Here is a 19,777-nt window from a genome sequence, read left to right as displayed (position 1 = left end):
TCATATGGTTTTTTTCTTTGAATTTGATTATATAGTCGATTATGTTAATGTATTTCTGTATATTGAACCATCCCTGCATCCCTGGGATCAAACCTATTTGATCATGATGGATGATCCTTTTGATGTGCTCTTGGATTCGGTTTGCAAGAATTTTATTGAGTATTTTTATGTCATAAGGGAAATTGGTCTGAAGTTCTCCTTCTTTGTTGGATCTTTGTGTGGTTTAGGTATAAGTGAAATCATGGCTTCATAGAAGGAATTTGGTAGTGCTCTGTCTGTTTCTGTTTTGTGGAATAGTTTGGACAATTATTGGTATGAGGTCTTCTATGAAGGTCTGATAGAACTCTGCACTAAACCCATCTGTTCCTGGGCTCTTTTTGGTTGGGAGATTTTTAATAACTGCTTCTATTTCTTTAGGAGTTATGGGGTTGTTTAGATGGTTTATCTATGCCTGATTTAACTTTGGGACCTGGTATTTGTCTAGAAAATTGTCCATTTCCTCCAGATTACACCTCTTTTTCTTTCTCTAGTATGATGCTGTCCGAATTAACCAACTCTACGAGCAAGCCAGATGGGCTGTTCTCCTGGAGGAAATCGACTGCACAGAAGAAGAAATGTTGATCTTTGCAGCTCTGCAGGTTATGGGATGTCTGCAGCTTTTCCCGGGAGGGGGGAAGAATTCTAGTTTGTTCTGGTTAAAGCACACTGTCTGTTTCTTTGAAGAAAGAAATGAAAATTAGGAGAGTAGGTTTCCATGTAAAATGTTCCTTGCCTTCCCCACGTGTACACTACTGTGTAAGGCAACTATTTTGCATCCCCAGTCACCTGCCTCCACAGGCACAGCGACAAGGCAGAACAAGGTTTGACCACAACTAACTGTGAATCTCACAATTAGTTTGATTAGATGCCATTTCTCTGAGCGGACAGACTTTTTTCCAGAAGGTATTCAGGATTTGGCGGAAATTCTCAAAAAAGAAGAGATGGTTAATGATCCATTTGTGGCTGTAAGATTTCTAAAACCTCTGCCTTGAGCAAGGTGAGGTAGAGCACCCCTCTAATTCCACCATTTGGGAGAACTGAAGCAAGAGGATCAAAAGTTCAAGGGCAGTTGAGGCTACCTAGAGAATTTGAGACTAGCCTGAACAGTCTAGAACTTTTGACAAGATTCTGTCTCAAGAACATACATTAATTTAAGTAAATTAAATAAAAATAAAATCTCTGCTTATGTTTTAGTATCACATCAGCAAGCTGTCGCTGTGTGCTGAAATACAGGACTTTGCAACCAAGTCCGAGGTTGACGAGGTAGAAGCAGCGTTGTCAAGTTTGGAAGTGACCCTCGAAGGCGGGAAGGCAGACAACACTTTGGTATGATCACTTCTGTTAACTCAGAATTTGTTCTAGCGAGTACAAATTGGAGCTAAGAGAACATGTCTTTCAAGAAGAAAAATATGCTGCTCATGGGACAAGCTTAGTTAGCAAGAACTGGCTTCTCTTGGGTTAGCTCTATGAGGGATCATTAGGAGAATTTTATCACCACCAATCGAAGCTGTTGTATTGCATTTCTTCCTGGGGATTGATCAGTTGGCACTATATGTGGTGAAATTACCGTGAGATCCACTACACTAGCAAAAAACATGGAGTTGGTCCTTTAAGTCTAGAAAGAAGCATACAGTCTGTGGCACAGGGAACCTGTGAGGGTGAAGAAAAGGCTTTAAAAGGCTTATGTTGCCACTGCGTAAGGCTGACAGAGAGGATGGCTTTTCCCTAGGACAATGGTTCTCAACCTATGGGTTGTGACTGCTTTGGGGGTTGAATGACCTTTTCACAGCTGTCACATCTCAGATACTCTGCAAATCAGATGTTTACATTACAATTCATTGCAGCAGCAAAATTATAGTTAGAAAGTAGCAACAAAAATAATTTTATGGGGTTGGGGATTTAGCTCAGTGGTAGAGCGCTTGCCTAGGAAGCGCAAGGCCCTGGGTTCGGTCCCAGCTCCGAAAAAAAGAACCAAAAAATAAATAAATAAATAATAATTTTATGGCTGGGGGGGTCACCCCAGCAGGAGGAACTATATTAAAGAGGCCCAGCATTAGGAAGGTTTTAGGATATCATGGAACACTCCTAAACGTTTTTCATTTCAGGAACCAAAACCCTCCAGTCATACCTTAGGAGGAAAACTGGTTATCACCCTTGACCCCTCACCTCAGAGGTGCTGGCTGGATACAGTCTTGCAATGCCCCACTGATTTGGTTCTCTTACTGAGCACTCTTTTGTTTTAATGTCTTCAACCAAGGGAATAATTACTGGTTTAATCACATTGAAACCAAGCAGGGGGTCCTCTGAAACGAGCTAAGTGAGTCACCACATTCTTGCCCATTCACTGTGAGTTCTCTTATCCACACCTGCCTTAAATTGGGAAGTTGGTTCCTCAGGAGAGCAAATACTTAATGCACAAAGCAGAGCCCTGCCCAAGCAGAAGCTGAGTTCCTGTTCACCTGCCTCCTATGCTGAATATGTAACAGGAAGTTAATCCTTCTTGGGATAAATGAGAAATTCCCTCCTTCCCTGAGTAGTTTTATATGCTGTAGCCAGCCATCAACTGCCACCTCAGAACGAACTTTGAACTAGGTGCTTTTCAGGTTTAATCAGTGACCTGGATGTTACTAGAGTCACCCACTTTAACTTAAAACTCACAAAGGTCTGTCCATACAGATCCGTTCAGACGTTAAAGACATCATTCCTAACTTGGGTTTTTAACTTAAACGATGTGCAAGTGTAAGAAATATCAGTTGATTTTTTTTCTTTTACTGCTCTTCATATTTCCTATCCTCACAAAGTTAAATAAATATATACAGATTAACAAATTAATATTGTCAACCAAGTCGCCATCCAGACTTGGGAAACAGGACTTTGTCACCTGCCCAAGGGCCCCTTCTCACTTTCCACTCAGCTTCCACTCCCCACCACCCCGACTCCCCCGTGAAAGCTACTGTATAACTAAGGAGCTCAGCTTCTCATTTTATTTCATTTTAATTGATTCAGATTTTAAGTCTTAGTGGCAAGTGACTGACATGCTGGTTGCACAGGCTTGAACTAGCAACTCCATCTGTGAAGTTCCTGCTGGTAACTCTCATATTTCTCCTCAGGAGGACATTACTGACATCCCTAAACTGGCAGATTATCTCAAATTATTTAAGTAAGTATCTTGAAAGGGCAAAGAAATGCCTTGTAACAGACCCTCACAATCATGGTCTGGAACTGGACATAATTTCATACGGCAGGCAGGGTCACAGGTCAAAGGTGAGCTCCGCGTTATGGGCTTTGGCATAAGGCAATAGTGTGTTGAACCTTAACTCCCTGCCATAGACCCTGGCTACATGGAGTGGAGTTTCTATGACTCTGTGCTTTGGTTCCTTACGCTATAAAGTGGGAGTATCCTCTTCTTAAGTTTGCTGGGATAAAATGGGGCATTTGAAGAGTTTAGCACAGTGCCTGGCATACAGATCCTCACACACCAGTGTGAGCATCAGTACGAATGGACATGTATGCTGCCGTGGCGTTTCTGTTAGGATCTGCTCGGAAGGCTCAGGAGTGACAGCTCTGAGAGCAAGCACTTTGTCTCTGGGCTTCCAGGGAGGAGCCCATTTGTTACCCTCCGTTCACCTGCTCAGTGTTGGCCAACCTGCTACTATTTCTGTTTGCTTTAGTGGGTGATCGCCACCTTTGTGATAGTGCCAAGGAGTGTTAGGTTGAAAGAAACAATGCAGTTACTGTGTCACTTTATGGCTTATTGACTTTCCTTAACAAACTAATACTTCACTGGGGCAGCCGGCTTCTCAGAGAGTGGGGTGGGGGTGGGGGATGCAAGTTGCTTTTGACAATATAAGATGCAAAGGACTTGCAAGCACTAAATGGCGAATGGGGTCTACAAGAGAATCAAAAGTCCAAAGACGTATCTGTCGCTGAGTTTCTAGTATTGACTCATTTAATCTTTTGTTGTGATGAAGGAGTACGAGCTCAGGGAACTTCAGTGGCAAAAGTGCCTATAATTAAAAGTGATCGGTCTAATAATATTCAGACCTTCAGGGGGACAGAGCAATTCGATGTAGCAAGTATAGCTTTATAAAACATGAGTAATTGTTTCACAAAGAAATTTGGTCTTGGTAGTCTCTGAATAGAGTATAACTAGAACTTTACAAAGAGGAAGAAGAAGAGGAGGAGGGGGAGGAGGAGGAGGAAGAAGAGGAGGAGAGGAAAACAGCCCCTTCCTGTATATGGTCTAGCATTTTACAAAGAGATGACATGTTGGATGTGACCTCTAACTCCTTCAGTTCTGTCGCCTGATGTCTTTAGCCATAACTTATACCCAGAATCACAAAACAAAATTTGTAATACTTTCAGAATATTAACCATCAAATTATTCAATATAATCAAAGAAAGCCCAAAAAGTGTAAATTGAAAATATGATTTAAATACACTAAGAAGACCCAACTTGTATCTACTGAGAGTTCTAAAAGAAATTAGTTGAAGAGAATGAAACATTCAAAAGAGAATACTTAAGAGTTTTTCATAAATGTTTAGAATATGCTTAAATTCCTGGATCATAGGTCTCTGGCAAGAAAAGCCAATAAATCAGTAAGTCTTGATAAACCCAGCCATTGATAAGGGAAAGTCTTTAATACAGAGGGAGAACAACAGAGAGGTGGCAGCCCAGTCATGCCACATGGGTCACCAGTACAGATAGGAAGTGGTTTGTGTAGTACTGAGAGAGCATTAAGTCAGACTTTCAAGTCTACTTCCTAAAGGCCCATATATACCAAACAAGATCCTTATAAACCCACATTGGAGAAAAACAGATTCATAAGTCTTGGCACTACTAAGTGACATCATGTGAACAGGAAACACGGCAAAGCTGCAAGGGCCACCGCTGCTACCAGTGCCACTTTGGAGGAGAACAAATGGTTCTGTGTGTAGTTAATAGGAATGTTGCAGATAAAATTTGTTCAAGAGATAAGATTTGTTATGTATAGGCAAGCTACCAGACCAAGGGACTTCAGTAATACTTACACATGAGCTACAGGGGTTACTTGATTCATTTCAACATAAGAGTCTTTAAATATTCTGTTATCTTTGCTTTACTTGATTCATTTCAACATAAGAGTCTTTAAATATTCTGTTATCTTTGCAATACTTTGTAAATAAATGGGGAATGATCATGAAAGCTTGGTCCCCCATAAAACTAGCTGGGGGGTAGTGGCACACGCCTTTAATCCCAGCACTTGGAAGGCAGTGACAAGTGAATCTCTCAGTTGAAGGCCAGCTTACTGTACAGAGTGAATTCTAGGACAGCCAGGGCTATTCGGAGAAACCCTGTCTCAAAAAGCCAAAAACAAAACAAAAGAAAGAAGACGCGGGGGAGGGGGAGCTCACTGGCTTCCTGTAGCAAATGCCTGTAAGTGGCATTATGACATTTTGTTTTTCAAAATGTTTCCCAAACTGATGACCCTGTGGACATCACTTGTAAGCCACCACACACCTCCAAAACAATAAACACTGATTTCCCCTTGAAGGAACAGTTATGAAATAGCTAGTTTTTGAATGATAGTAATGTTGTGAAAATATCATTTTTTCGATTATTCGTATTTTATGTACATAAGTGTTTTGCCTGCATGTATGTTCATGTGCCGCATACATGCCTGATGCCCAAAGAGGCCAGAAGAGGGCATTAGACACCATGTAAATAGTTATAAATGGTTGTGAGCTGCCATACAGGTGCAGTAAGTGTTCTGAACCACTGAGTCAACCCTTCAGCCCGCAAAGGTAACATTTTTAAAATATTCTGCAATGTTTCCATGGTTACCCTGTTGCCAGTAATCACGCCTTGTCTTAAAAAGAGAAACAGGTTGTAGGTCTAAACATCAAATTCACAGGCATAGAGGGTAGCACGGTGGTGTGGTCTGATCATGGAGGAGACGAGCTGATGACAGAGGATACCGAGGTTTGGTGTGTAAGAGAGAGAGTCCTAGAGGTCTCTGCAGCAGAGAGTAGCTTGCTAAGAGTATTAACCGTTTATGCACTAAGGAGAACATAATGAGGGAGATACGAGGAAACTCTGAGACATTTCAAACACATATGGGACACTCATGGCAATGATCTCACACTGGTACCCCAAATCCATCCAGATCGGTTCGTCAGATATGCACAGGTCTTTATGTGTCAATCATCCCTCAAGACGGGCTTTTTGTAACGTTTAAGCTTGCATAAGTAATGCATCGTGGCACCTTCCCAATTAAGTGTCATTATACTTTCTTCTCCTTAATGCCCCTCCTTCATCCCTCCCCGATAAAGTGCTTTATAAAACAATAATGACTGAGGAGCTCGTCCAATGATAGAGTGTCTGTCTACTGTGCCAGGTCCTAGTTCAGGCCCTAAAACCATAAAAGATTAAGAAGTCCAAATGCTTTTAAGACTCGGTAACGTGTATTTCCATGTTAAATATCATTTAATTCAAGAGCTACAGTGAGTTTGAAACCTACTGCTTAAAAATTCTTAAATTGGTATATCCTACTTAACTTTCCTGAGTGAGTGACTGGCTTCAGAGACGATGAAAATTAATAGTTCTGTCTCAACAAATACTTGTGCAAGCAGGGCTATGGCGTCCTGGTTCAGTAATCACAGCTGGGATAAATTCATGGCTTTTTGAGTAAGTAACAGTTTCCTTTCTTGAAAAGGGCTACGTGTTACATTCACTTTACGTTTCTGTGTAGGTTTAATAATATTTTAGTAGTGCAGTGTTACTGTTTATAAATATTTACCCATACATCAGGAGGCAGCTACTCAATTTTTTAAAATGAGATGTGGCAGAGGAAGAACATGGGCCAAAGAGGCCTGACTCCCAACTTCCCGGTCTTTGAATTAGTTTGTGCGTTGCACAGCAGTGGTTCATTTTTGGCTTTTATGTTAGTGGTCTGGGGATGCAGCTTGGTGGTATGGGACTTACTTAGCATGCACAAAGCCCAGGGTTTGATCCTCATTACCAATTTAAAAAAAATAGAAGTAAAACCAGAAATTTGAAAGTTGCTTTAAAAAACTAAAGAACATGTTATCTCAAGGCCTCGATCCACTCAAATTTTGCAATGTGTTCTGCAGTCCTGACTGGCATTTAAATATTGGCTGTATTTCTCATTTGCAGGCCCAAGAAGCTAATGTTAAAAGCTTTCAAGCAATACTGGTTTGTCTTTAAAGACACATCTATAGCCTACTTTAAAAATCAGGAACTCGAACAAGGAGAGCCAATAGAGAAGCTGAACATCAGAGGTAAGAGATTCTTGCCCCTCACTCTGGTGCACACTGAAAACACGGTTTCAACAGGATCCAGAAGAAGCTCTAAGCCAACTGCTTGCCAAACAGCAGCTCCTCTCCATCACAGGGCACGGTCATTGTGTGGAGTCTGTGCTGTGTTCTCCCTTCTCATCCAGCATGTGAGGGTGTCTGGTTCAAAAACAGTTATGTTCAGGTTGGGGATGTGACTCTGTGGCACAGCATGTATTTTTGTGCAAGGTTCCTGGTTCAATACCAAGACTGCAGAAGAGGAAAAAATGCCAAGAAATCTTGTATTTTGTTCTTAATTACATTAGTGTCCATTCTCATGTCCAAAAGTGACTGTGAGTGTATTGGTGTCTCTGCTCCCTGAGCTATTTAATCAGCCAGTGTGCTCAGCTCTGTCGTCATCGTAGCAGAGAATCACCTCTGCTTTGATCTCTTTTAAATTCTGTATTCATACCAGGAGTGGGGAATGACAACCTGAGGCAGGGACTGGAGAGATGGCTCGGTGGTTAAGAGCACTGACTGCTCTAACAGAGGTCCTGAGTTCAAATCCCAGCAACCACATGGTGGCTCACAACCATCTGCAACAAGGATCTGGTGCCCTCTTCTGGTGTGTCTGAAGATGGCAACAGTATATATATATATGTATATAGATATAGATATAGATATAGATATAGATATAGATATAGATATATACATATAGATATATCTTTAAAAAAAATAACAACCTGAGGCAGGAAGATTATAGATTCAAGATCAGCCTAAGCTACACAGAAAATTCAAGGCCAGCCTGGAACACATTGAGATCTTGGCTCAATATATGTAAACATATGTACACATATGCATACATGTACATATGTGTATATGTATATATGTATGCTTATGTATATGTATGTATGCCTTTGTGATTATTTCTAACAAGATAGCCAATATCATCCTAAAAATAAATCCAATTTTAAAAGAAAATAATAAAATCATATTTTTATCTATGTTGTCTATAAGCCTAGTTAGTTTTCCTTGAATTATTGTTATTAGTTGCTCCTCTGGCTTTCGCTTATGGTCAAGCAAAGACTTTATGTTGACATTTATTACAACAGATTTCTCAGCACTCAGTTTTGCCCCTCCTTTTTCTTCTTCAGGCTGTGAAATTGTGCCAGATGTGAATGTAGCAGGGAGAAAATTTGGAATCAAGTTACTAATCCCTGTTGCTGATGGAATGAATGAAGTGTATTTGAGATGTGACCATGTAAGTAAAGCCCCTAAGTCTCATCGGTTCCTCTGTATTAGGAGCAGGGGCTGATGAGATGACTCAGTGAGTAAAGGTGACTGCTGTCAAGCTAGATGATCTGAGTTCAATTCCCTGGACTTATACAGTAGAAGGAAAACGATGGATCCCCCAGCTTGTCTTCTGACATCTTCCATTCATGAACTGGGATACACATCGCACTATCCACCCACACACAAAAAAAATAAATAAATAAATACATCATATATACATACATATATACATACATACAATTTAATACTAGAACAAAGCACACAGATAAGTTATCGATTTTCATATGGTTAAATCCCATAAGCACATCACAAACTAAAATTACTGTTCACCCAAAATAGCATTTAAAACACCTAACCTACAAACACCCCAGCTTAGCCTACCTTAGCCATGCTTGGAACACATACATTAGCCTACACATAGACCACCTAAGACCAAACCTATTTACAGCGAAGCACTAAACACTGTGTGTAAAGCATTGAATTCTCCACTGAGAGGGAGAACTAACGATCATTAAACCATGTTTTCACATCACGGCAGAACTGAAGGCTTCTCCATAGAACTGTATAAATGACGGCCATATAGAAAGTGTCTCAAGTTGCAGCTCTGTAACAGACACGTGCTGCACTGATGCTCCAAAAACCCCTGAATTTGGGCTGGAGGAGTCTGATGTTCCGGGCTGCTCTTAGCCGGCTGCATCTGATTGGATACAGGTCTCGCTGGGCGTGGCTCCTTGCTGCAGTTTGAGTTTACTTATTTGTTCTGTGTCCCAGGCTGCATGGCACGGGCTTTAGAGACTAATAGGAACTGCTGCTGACTAATTCGGATTCCACCCGAGGCCCTGATTGCCTCCCTAGACTTAGAATCTTCACCTAAGATAAATGACGTTACAAACAATACAGAAAGCTGATGGGAGGGAGGGGTTCTTCATCACGGATGTCAGCCATGTTATGAAGATGGGAAAGGATAGACGAAGCTCTCTGGGAGTTTGAAGCTTCATTTGTCTGCAAAGCTCAGAACTCCTACGTCTCTTTGCATCATCACACGAAGTTCCCTGTGCAGAGTGGCTCAAAGCATGCTGCGTGACGCAGTCAATGGTTCACAGCCACTCAGAGCATGTGCACCTCACGTTTCCTTGACTGGAAGGTGATAGCTTTGTATCATAGCCCAAAGCCTCCTATGGCTTCTCCGCCTTTTGGCTATGATCAACTATAGAGCCAAGTTCTGTTGTGTCTGTGGCAAGGTGGCCCCACAAGTGATCCTGCTTCTAAGCTCTCCGGCTTTTGTTTCAGGAGGATCAATATGCCCGGTGGATGGCTGCGTGCATCTTGGCCTCGAAGGGTAAAACCATGGCAGACAGCTCCTACCAGCCAGAGGTCGTCAGCATCCTTTCATTTCTCAAGATGAAAAACCGGAACTCATCACCTCTGGTGGCTTCCAGTCTGGAAAGCATGGATATGAACCCGGAGTGCTTAGTATCGCCCCGCTGTGCAAAGAAGCACAAGTCTAAACAGGTTCTTGCCTGCTTGGTTGTTTTATACAGTACTTATATGCTAAAGGAAAAGGAGGGACTCCATCCAATTAAGACCATCACCATGAAAATTAGGTTAATAAAGAAATTTGACTACACATTGGGTAGTAGACAATGTGATAGAATCATCGCTGATTTTGTTAAAGATTATTTTACCGATGTTTGAATATAGTAATAGTCCCAGGTTGAACTTAATTAAGGGTAAAGTCATTTAGTCCCTACAAATTAGGAATCAAAAGTATGTTTCCATAGAGTGAGTTAGAAGTTGCACAGGTGAACCTAGTCCCATGGAATCAACGTTGAAGAGAGAGTCATTTGCATGAACCTTACACATGTGTGCCTGTTGCCTGATCTTGGCTCTCCTACTCAATCATTTTCATAACCCGACAGAGTGGGGAAAGTGAATTAGTTCATTAGTTAATTAATAGAATGAGCCATCTGTGCAGAGTTCAGTGGAGTCCTGTCTTTATCATTCTCACTGGGGATCTGGATCGAGGAGAGTGGTTACAAAGCAACCAGCAGCTGTGAAGTCATTGATGTCTCTCATTTCTGCTTAGCTGGCAGCCCGGATCCTGGAAGCTCACCACAACGTAGCCCAGATGCCTCTGGTCGAAGCCAAACTGCAGTTCATCCAGGCATGGCAGTCCTTACCCGAGTTCGGCCTCACTTACTACCTTGTCAGGTGATTACAGGGTCCATCTGCCTTCCATCTGCCGTCCGACCATAGGCGGTGTTCTGGAAGCCTACTGCTGTTCTCACTCAGTCTAGAATGTCAAGTTCTTCTTATTTTAGAATGTTGCCATTTTACAAATGGCCCAAGTACACTGACTGCCCTTAAGAATCTTCCGTGCCTTCTGCTCAGTGAGTCAACAGTCCGCGAAACTCAGCTAAATGCAGGAAAAAATGTTCACATTTTACAAAGAAATTGTGTTCTTGTAGGCTAACCACCTGGGCTAAACCAAATGGAGAATGTCAGCTGCTGAGTTAGTGCCACATGTGACCTCCCTGCCATGTATCTCACACAGTGGCCCTTTGTATGGGGATAATGTTCCCCACCTTTCCAGATACGGACCCTGTTCTGTGGCTCCCAGCAGATTGCTGAGTCTGGATGCCCTGCATGTGGCTTGTCTGTAATTACTTTCTTGTATTTTACAGATGAGAACATATTTTCCTCTGGGAAAAAAAGTTACATGATTTGTCCAAGTTCACCCCATAGTCAGAGATACTGACATTAGTAATCTGTACCTGTACGACAGCTATGTCCACCATATAGAGTTACGATTCTCCAAAATGTGTCCATACACAGGCTTGTAAATTGATGTTCTCATCAAATCTGTCTTCTACCACTCCCTTCTCTCTAGGACCTCCCAGATCTCTCTAATTATTTTCCCAGCTTCAAGTACTCTTTTTTTCTTAAGCCAACAGAGTCTGTTTGTTTTTCTAAGTAAGGGAGAACGGTAACTCATCCCAATCTCATTTCACCAGTGGCTGATGGCCTTGTACTGTAAGATACTGTTATACACAACAAAAGTCAAGTCTCCCTTAGTTCTGGCCAAAGGTCTGGTTCCTCCTGCCTCTGATAACAAGAGAATGCATTCATACATCTTGATTCATTTCCTTCTGTTCACATCTCATTTAACTTTTGCTTACACCTTTTGTCCCCCCCCCCAAAAAAAAAAAAAAAAAAAAAAAAAAAAAAAAAAAAAAACCTCCTTCTGCTCTATTCACTACAACAAAAAGGTTTAGAGAAATGGCACAGGCTGGCACACCCTTATCAGCCCGCCAACCTGGATAAAGGCAAGGGAACTTTGTGTTTAAGGGTAGCCTGGAGACCAGCCTGAGCTACATACCCAGACACTATCTCAAAGCACCAAGGACTAGGTATGTAGCCCAGTGGTAGAGCATGTGTTCAAGGCCCTGGGATCCATCCCAAGCACAAAGAAGAAAAAAAAGGTGGAGAGAAGACAAAGTTGTTTTGGCTACTCACATACAAGCACACACATGTGTACATGTATATACACATGACACATACCTGGAACTCAGAGGCCAACACACAGTAGATTCTTGAACCAACAAGGCCCAGCATGCCATCCCACCTCTTCCCGTGTTAACTTCTGACCCTGGGCATTTGCATTGCTCTACCCAAGATTGAACTTCGGGGTATGTTGAGCAAATCCAACCATGAAACAGTGTGAGTCACATGGTGATCAGTTGTAACCAATAGGTAGGTCCTGCACAGATATCCCAGGATGATTACTCCTGGACATGACTTCTCCTTTTGCCCATTAGTCCTGCCAGCTCCTACGCCTGTAACCTCCAGAATTGGTTTATAAAGCTGTTGAGGCAGAAGCCCAAGGTATAATTTTTAAAAAAATCTATGTTTCCCAAGGCTAGAACAGGGCTAGAAGGAAGAGCTAGAACAGACCCCATGTGTAGGATGACAGGCAGCAGCGGGGACTTGGCCATCCTCAGGAAACTGGGTCTGTGCATCACAACTTCTAGAGGTTAGAGAGCAGCCCAAGGGATCTCCATACACTAAAGCAACACATGCATTACATTTTGATATTAAATGTTATGGGGGCTACAGATGTAGCTCAATGGGTAGAGAACTTGCTTAGCATGCACAGGGCTGGGTTGGATCCCAAGAATTTCATAGAACTGAGCATGGTAGTGCAGACTTGTAATGCCAGCCCTTGAGAGATGGGAGCAAGAGAGTCAGCCTGGACTACGTAGGACCCTGTCTCTAAAAGCTCATTCATTCATTCATTCATTCATTCATTCTTTTATTCAAAATAAAGACTTAAGGTAACAGAATATAAAAGGTATAGAAATGGTCCTGGGAAGGAAGCTAGAGATGAGAAGGAGGAGAAGTGGTTTGTTCAGTTAGAATGGTACCCAGATTGCCTTTCTCTCCTCTACAGCACCCACACTGCTATCTGCCTCCCATCCTCACACCTCCCTTGCTGCCCCTGTGTCTGTCCCCTTTCTTGCAGAATTCCTCTAGCATGTTGGACCCGTTCCAAGCATGTCCCTCCCAACTCCACCGCCTTCCACTTGTCATCAAGGTCACCTGCTGGTCACCCTTGATCTTTGCTGAATCTGGTGACTAACTCTGAGCCCTTGTGCCTCAAGGCCTCTTAGCAGCCTTTGACTGTAAAAGCACGCCTTTGACCTTCCCTAGTACCCATCTCCTTCCCTGGCTCTTTCTCGTCTCCTTGGTTTCTTATAATACTGGAGGCATGCGCCCATGGAACTTATGCTTACTCGTGCTTTCGAGGCTCTGCTGTTTGTTCAGCTTCCCTTATATAAGGAGCTGGCTGTTCTGAGATGTGCATCCTGAGCCAGGAACCCTCTCTAAAACTGCAGATTCATCCACACCAGAGTATCTAATGAATTGGCATCTCACCATATCCAAAACTCCTAATCTGCCCTAGAGCTGCCTCTCCTTGAATTTAGTGAGCTGCACCTCACCAAATGAAAATTCCTCTTGTAGATGTGCCCCAAGTCTTTCGTGACTCTGTAGTCTCTGTTGCATTGACATCGTGTATTCTGGCAAATCCTACCAGCTCTGCCTCCAAAGCACACAGAGAATTTCACCATCACCACCACCACCACCACCACCACCACCACCACCACCACCACCACCACCACCACCTCAGCAGTGCCAGGTGACCTTACTTAGTTTCCCTGCTGCCTTTCTTCCAAAACACCAGGCAGAGTGATTCTTGTAAAATCTAAGACAGTCCTTACTCAAAACAACCTAGAGTCTTTCTGTGCCCCTCAGAGTCAATTCGTTTTTGTAGCTCAGCTCTCTGTGTCTGTTCCTCTGTCCTCCTCATACAAACCAGCTACCCTGGCCTCTTGGCAGTCCTTAAGTATACTCATACACATAAGCAGCTGTGCTCTCTGCCTGGAGTACTTTTCATCCAGATATCCATGTAGCTCACTCACCCGCAAGCATTGACTCTTTATTTCTGTCATCTCCTTTTCTAACCTCTATCTAAAATGGTAATAATCTCAACTCAAACTCAAGCTCAACTCAAGCTCAAGCTCCCAATCGTGCATTCCTTTCCTTCTGTGATCTGGTATATGGACTTCAATTTTCCGTGCCCTTTACTCCCTGCTAGTCAGAATATTCTACCCCCTCAGCCTAGGACACAGACATGCTGATTCTGTATGAAGTGATTTGACTTCCTCTGATTTCACTTTCTTCTGATGTCATCTTTCTTTAAAGACAATCTTCAGGAAAGCGTTAGCTCCCTCCCATTCTTTATAACTTGTTTGTCACCGTAAGAGAGCCTCCTTTAGGAAGCAGGTTGCTCGTTGTCTTTTCTTCTGAGATAATTTAGGAATGTTACGAGGCGACCTTTAAGAAACTGTATGTGGGGCCAGTGAGCTATCTCAGCAGGTAAAAGCTGCACAAGGCTGGTGACCTGAGTTCCCCAGAACCCACACAGAGGTGGAAGGAGCGAACTGACACCGTACGGTCGTCCTCTAACTTCCGCACGTGTGTTTTGCAGCCGCACATATACATTATGCATACAAACAGTAATAAGTGATTCTAAAGAAGTTGTTTGTGAATGACAGTTGTTCCCTTAATGAATACTGTTATTTTCAGATTTAAAGGAAGCAAGAAGGATGACATCCTGGGAGTTTCATACAACAGGCTGATTAGAATGGATGCAGTCACTGGGATACCAGTTACAACGTGGCGATTTGCCAATATGAAGCAGTGGAATGTCAACTGGGAAATCCGGCAGGTGAGGCAGAGGCTTCTGATGGTCCAGCTTGCCCGTAAATGCACATTCTCCGAGGTTCAGCCCACTCTGATTTTTTTTTAAAGGTGCTTTATAGTCAGAACTCTGGAGCTATGGACATGGGATGATTGTATACTAAAATACCAGCCCATATTTCTGGACAGTCTCCTAACAAGTCCAGACCCAGCGTTCTTTGGTTAACACTGCCAATTGGCTTAGCCTCTGTGAAGATTTTCCATATAGATTATAAAACTGCTGTGCAGTTTGTTCCACCTTCACAAACTCACCACAGAACTGTATGTGACCGAGCATAGTCATTGCTACCTTAGATGAGCCCTACACAAAGCAAATCCGTGAAAGCCTCATCCAACTGCCTGCAGACCTACAGGTTCAGATGCCTGCCCGGGGCACAGTCCAGGCCCAGGAGCGGAGTAGTGCTGAAGGCACCATAGACAAGCCCAGAATGGCCAAGGAAAGCTCGTCCTGTGAGATGAGCTCTTCAGCCCGCAGCTGTGTAACTTCCCTCCACTTTACATCCTAGGAGCTATATTTAGGCCAAAACCAAGCATGCATCCTAGAAAATACTGTATAAAGTTAGAGGTGCCTTAGCATTTTACTGACGATGTGTGTGTGTATACATATATATATATATATATATATATATATATATATATATATATATCTTTTATTCCAATACTTACAGTGAAAAATTTGGGAGCTTTTAAGTAAAAACTGAAATTTTTAATATAAAGTTGAAGTTGGGAAAGCTATGGCTTGTTCACTGATAGTACTTTGTTCTTGTTCACCCCATTCCCTCATGTCTCCTTGTCTCTCCTACTCAGCTCCTTTCCTCAAATTATCCTTTTCTCTGCTTACTCAGTGGGAGAAGTGCCTAGTCTTGCAGTGACTTGGTGTGCCAGGGTGGGGAGATACCTGGTGGATTCCCTTTCCTCAGAGAAGAAGGGAGGGGGAGAAACTGTGGGAGTGGATGGTGGGGGTAGGGGGACAGTGATCAGGATGTTAAGTAGATAGATAGATAGATAGATAGATAGATAGATAGATAGATAGATAGATAGATAGATGATGGATGAATCGATGATAGGCAAGCAGGCAGGAAGACAGACAGACAATTGAAAAGGGACATTCTTTTTTATTTAATATTCTTATTTACATTTCAAATGTTATCCCCTTTCCTGGTTTCCCATCCATAAACCCCTATCCCATCCCCCACCCCCTTCTCCTTTGAGGGTGTCCCCCCTCCCCAACCACCCACCCCTTCTTGCCTCCTGCCCTGAAATTCCCCGACACTGGGCAGGAGGGATGGTCCAGACTTGGCAGGACCAAGGGCTTCTCCATCCATTGGTGCCCAAAAAGGCCATCCTCTGCTACATATGCAGCTGGAGTCATGGCTCAGTCCATGAATAGTCTTTGGGTAGTGGTTTAGTCCCTGGGAGCTCTGGTTGGTTGGCATTGTTGTTCTTATGGGGTTGCAAACCCCTTCAGCTCCTTCAATCCTTTCTCTAACTCCTCCAATGGGGACCCCATTCTCAGTTCAATGATTTGCTGCTAGCATTCGCCTCTGTATTTGTCATGCTCTGGCTGAGCCTCTCAGGAGACAGCTATATCAGGCTCCTGTCAGCATGCATTTCTTGGCTTCATCAATATTGTCTTGGCTTGGTGGCTGTATACATATATAGGATGGATCCCCAGGTGGGGCAGACTCGGAATGGCCATTCCTTCAGTCTCTGCTCCAAACTTTGTCTCCATATCCCCTCCTATGAATACCTCTGAAAAAGCAATGGACTTAAGGAAACACCCACTAACTTACCAGGCACACATCAGAGCTGATACCACAAGAGGGCGCAAAGAGCAAAGACATTTTTCAGAAAGCCATTTTTCTGTGTGGTTTTGGGGACTTCACTAGTCCTCAGCTTTGGGGACTCTCTCCAACTGCTTTCTCATCCTTCCTTGTCGGAGTTTAAGTTTATCCATGGCTTACTTTTCCAGGTGGCAATCGAGTTTGACCAAAATGTCTCCATCGCATTCACCTGCCTAAGTGCAGGTTGCAAGATTGTACACGAGTACATTGGTGGCTACATCTTCCTGTCCACCCGATCCAAGGATCAAAATGAAACGCTCGACGAGGACCTCTTTCACAAACTGACTGGCGGTCAGGACTGAAGTGAAGCAGGGCTACCTGGCCTACATGGACCTAGGAATCCCTTCCTGAATGAATAGGATCCATGGCTTTCCCTGTGTGTAGCTTTCAGACCCACACAATGTATGCTTACCATCAGACACCCAGGTCCTTGCCTCGTCTGAGCACACTGAACGCACCCCTCACCTTACTTTGCCTCCCATTGCCAGCAGTAGACTGGGCTCCTGCTGGTGTTTCCTATAAAGTGGGTGGGGAATGAGAAGCCTGGTACTTACTCTGTGGATGCTCTAAGGCCCACCATGGCTTTCCAGCTCTGTGGCTTTGCAGGCACACGTAAGTGCTAACCAACAGCTGACCTGCTTATATGCCTCATTGGTAAGTCAGCAGTGAGAAGAGCAAGGTAAAAGCGATGTGTAGCGAGTACAAATCTCATTCCACACACTCAGGTCCTTCTTAACAAAACTGAGCGTAGCTCTCATCTTGCCAAAATGGCAGCAGGAGTCTCATCGCCTTTTTTCTTTAGAGGTCAGAGAGATGAGTGGGGAGGAGCAGGTTACAGTGGTCTTCAGTATCATCAGTTTACGGTGACTGTCACATCTGTTAAGGTGATCACTCACCATCTGGTCTAATCATCGGTCCTCATAGTATTGCTGACATGAGAGGCTCCATTCCTAGGGAATCCCACAGACACAGTGAAGTCCTTCTTAAAGACACAGGGATACATGGGAGCCCATTCTTAGCCAAGATCCATGACTCGGTCGATTTGATTCTGGACTTGGTCTCAAGAAAACAGACCCAGAACTCTGTTAATCAAAAGCACCTTTAAGGAGCTGGAAAGATAGCTTAGCAGTTAAGAGGGCTTGCTGCTCTTGCAGGGGACCTCAACTGAGTTCCAAGTACCTAGCTTTAAGGGATCTGATGCCTTCTTCTAAACTCCGTGATCTGTTTCTAGAGTCCACCATGTTGAAGATCTGCTTTCGGAGCCCTGGTTGTCGGGGTTGTAAGAAAGTGTTCTTCTTCCCATTCAGCTGCATTCTGGAGGTGGAGTCTACCTCTATGAGTCTTGCCATTTTCCCTAAACACCTTCAGCTTTGTAAATCACAGGCAGTAACAGACTCTCTGGGGCTTTTTTTTTTTCCAGTATCATCCCTGTCCTGCTACAAACATAAGCTCTTGACAGCTGCCTGAATGTCATATTCTGGTTTTTCAGTAGGAAGGAATGAGTGGGTTTTGAGTAGGTAGACTGCAGTCTCAGAGCTAAAGGGAGGTGTTTTCTTCTGTTGAGACACAGCCTTCTCCTTCCACACACTCAGACTGCACAGATAAGACAAGAGCTTTCCTTGAACTCTGCCTCTCTCCTAGGCTGCATGTTTCAGGGTTTTGGATGGAGCCCAGAGACCTTCAAGCCTCAGCTGTTGCTTTGTTTCCCAACCAAGCCACCTGGGAAGGGGGAGTTCTGCAATTCCAGGAATCAAGAGACACTCCTGGCTTGAGACCACAGACCTGAGCCAGAAGAACCTTCTGGAGGTTTCTTTTAGCCTATCCCTAGAGGTGTGTACTCATGAACCTTTCCAAGTTCCCACTGAATTTCTGGGGCTCAACTTTGCTCAGAAGTACTTTAAGCATTTGGAAGATTTGGTTCCCATCACAAAGAACTTAACTTGGGGTGTTTTTATGCAGACACATATGTTAAGTATGTGCAGTAAACACTCTGGGCTCTACTGTTTAGGCTCTAGGCACTGTACAATATACTCCTAGGTATACCACACTAGGCTGGGCATAGCATATACCCAGTGTGTGTGCCTCTAATCCCAGAACTGAGAAGACAGACACAGGCAGACCTCTGTGAGTCTGAGGCCAGCCAGGGCTCCATAATCAGAGCCATTCTCAAAAAAAAATATTTACATGCTAGAGCCTAGACAGATGTTTGAAATCCTGGTCACGATGACCTCCTTGATTATTTGTCACCTTGATTACATTTTGCTCATGAGAATTCAGCTTCCCTCCTTCACCCAGACCTGGCCTTCAGGTCAGTCCCTCCTTAGCTTTTCATGGTTGGCTGACATTTCCATGAAATGCTTGGAGGAGTTGGCTGCAGACATTATGCAGTTTTGGGTAGCATTTCTCCCGTGATGACACAGCTACATCTCAAAGGAATAAATTGGTATAAGAAGAAAATGTTAAATGCCACAATTCTAAAGAGAAATTTGGTCCTTTTTTTAGGGGGAGGGGATTAACATTTGGATACAAATGGCCAGGTGACTTGTCCTTGGTGAAATTTTAATTTGTTTGCCCCCCAACACACACACACACACACACACACACACACACACACACACATACACACACACCATTTGCTGTATTATTTGCCGTAGATGCTGAAAACTGCATTGTGTTATTTATATGACTTTAAATTTGATTTTTATATGTGTTTTAATACAGTCCAGTTGTGTCCTATCCTGCCTGCTGTCTGTTTAAAGGTAACCGTTCTCTCTGCTATGAAGGAAGAGCCACTCCAGCCTGTCATGTGCCTCTGCACACCAAGATTCCAGATCCTTCTCCAGGCGATGAGAGTGTTTGACCTTGAGTTCTGAATGTCAGCTAAGACCCTTTCTTAATCTTCGCTTTCAGTTCTTCTCTCATTGATAGGACATGCCCTGTCCTAACCCTTTCTAGATCTTGAGAAACTACCAGAAAGCAAATAACTCTATGTCCGGAGAAAAAGG

General features: G+C 43.3%; 1 protein-coding gene across 1 annotated transcript in view; it reads left to right on the top strand.

Moving 5' to 3' along the window:
• Fermt1 (FERM domain containing kindlin 1) overlaps positions 1–19,248 on the top strand; it is a 41,986-nt gene extending 22,738 nt beyond the window's left edge. Inside the window, 9 exon segments of the mRNA NM_001106515.1 lie at positions 531–638; positions 1,234–1,365; positions 3,150–3,199; positions 7,196–7,320; positions 8,469–8,575; positions 9,898–10,119; positions 10,694–10,818; positions 14,755–14,896; positions 16,901–19,248. Coding sequence (NP_001099985.1) covers positions 531–638; positions 1,234–1,365; positions 3,150–3,199; positions 7,196–7,320; positions 8,469–8,575; positions 9,898–10,119; positions 10,694–10,818; positions 14,755–14,896; positions 16,901–17,074 — 1,185 coding nt within the window. The 3' untranslated portion in view covers positions 17,075–19,248.
• Positions 19,249–19,777: the final 529 nt, after the last annotated feature.

The sequence above is a fragment of the Rattus norvegicus genome, chromosome 3 (genome assembly GCF_036323735.1).
Source record: "Rattus norvegicus strain BN/NHsdMcwi chromosome 3, GRCr8, whole genome shotgun sequence".
In the NCBI taxonomy this organism is placed as follows: domain Eukaryota; kingdom Metazoa; phylum Chordata; class Mammalia; order Rodentia; family Muridae; genus Rattus; species Rattus norvegicus.
This window is presented reverse-complemented; position numbering and strand designations above follow the sequence as displayed.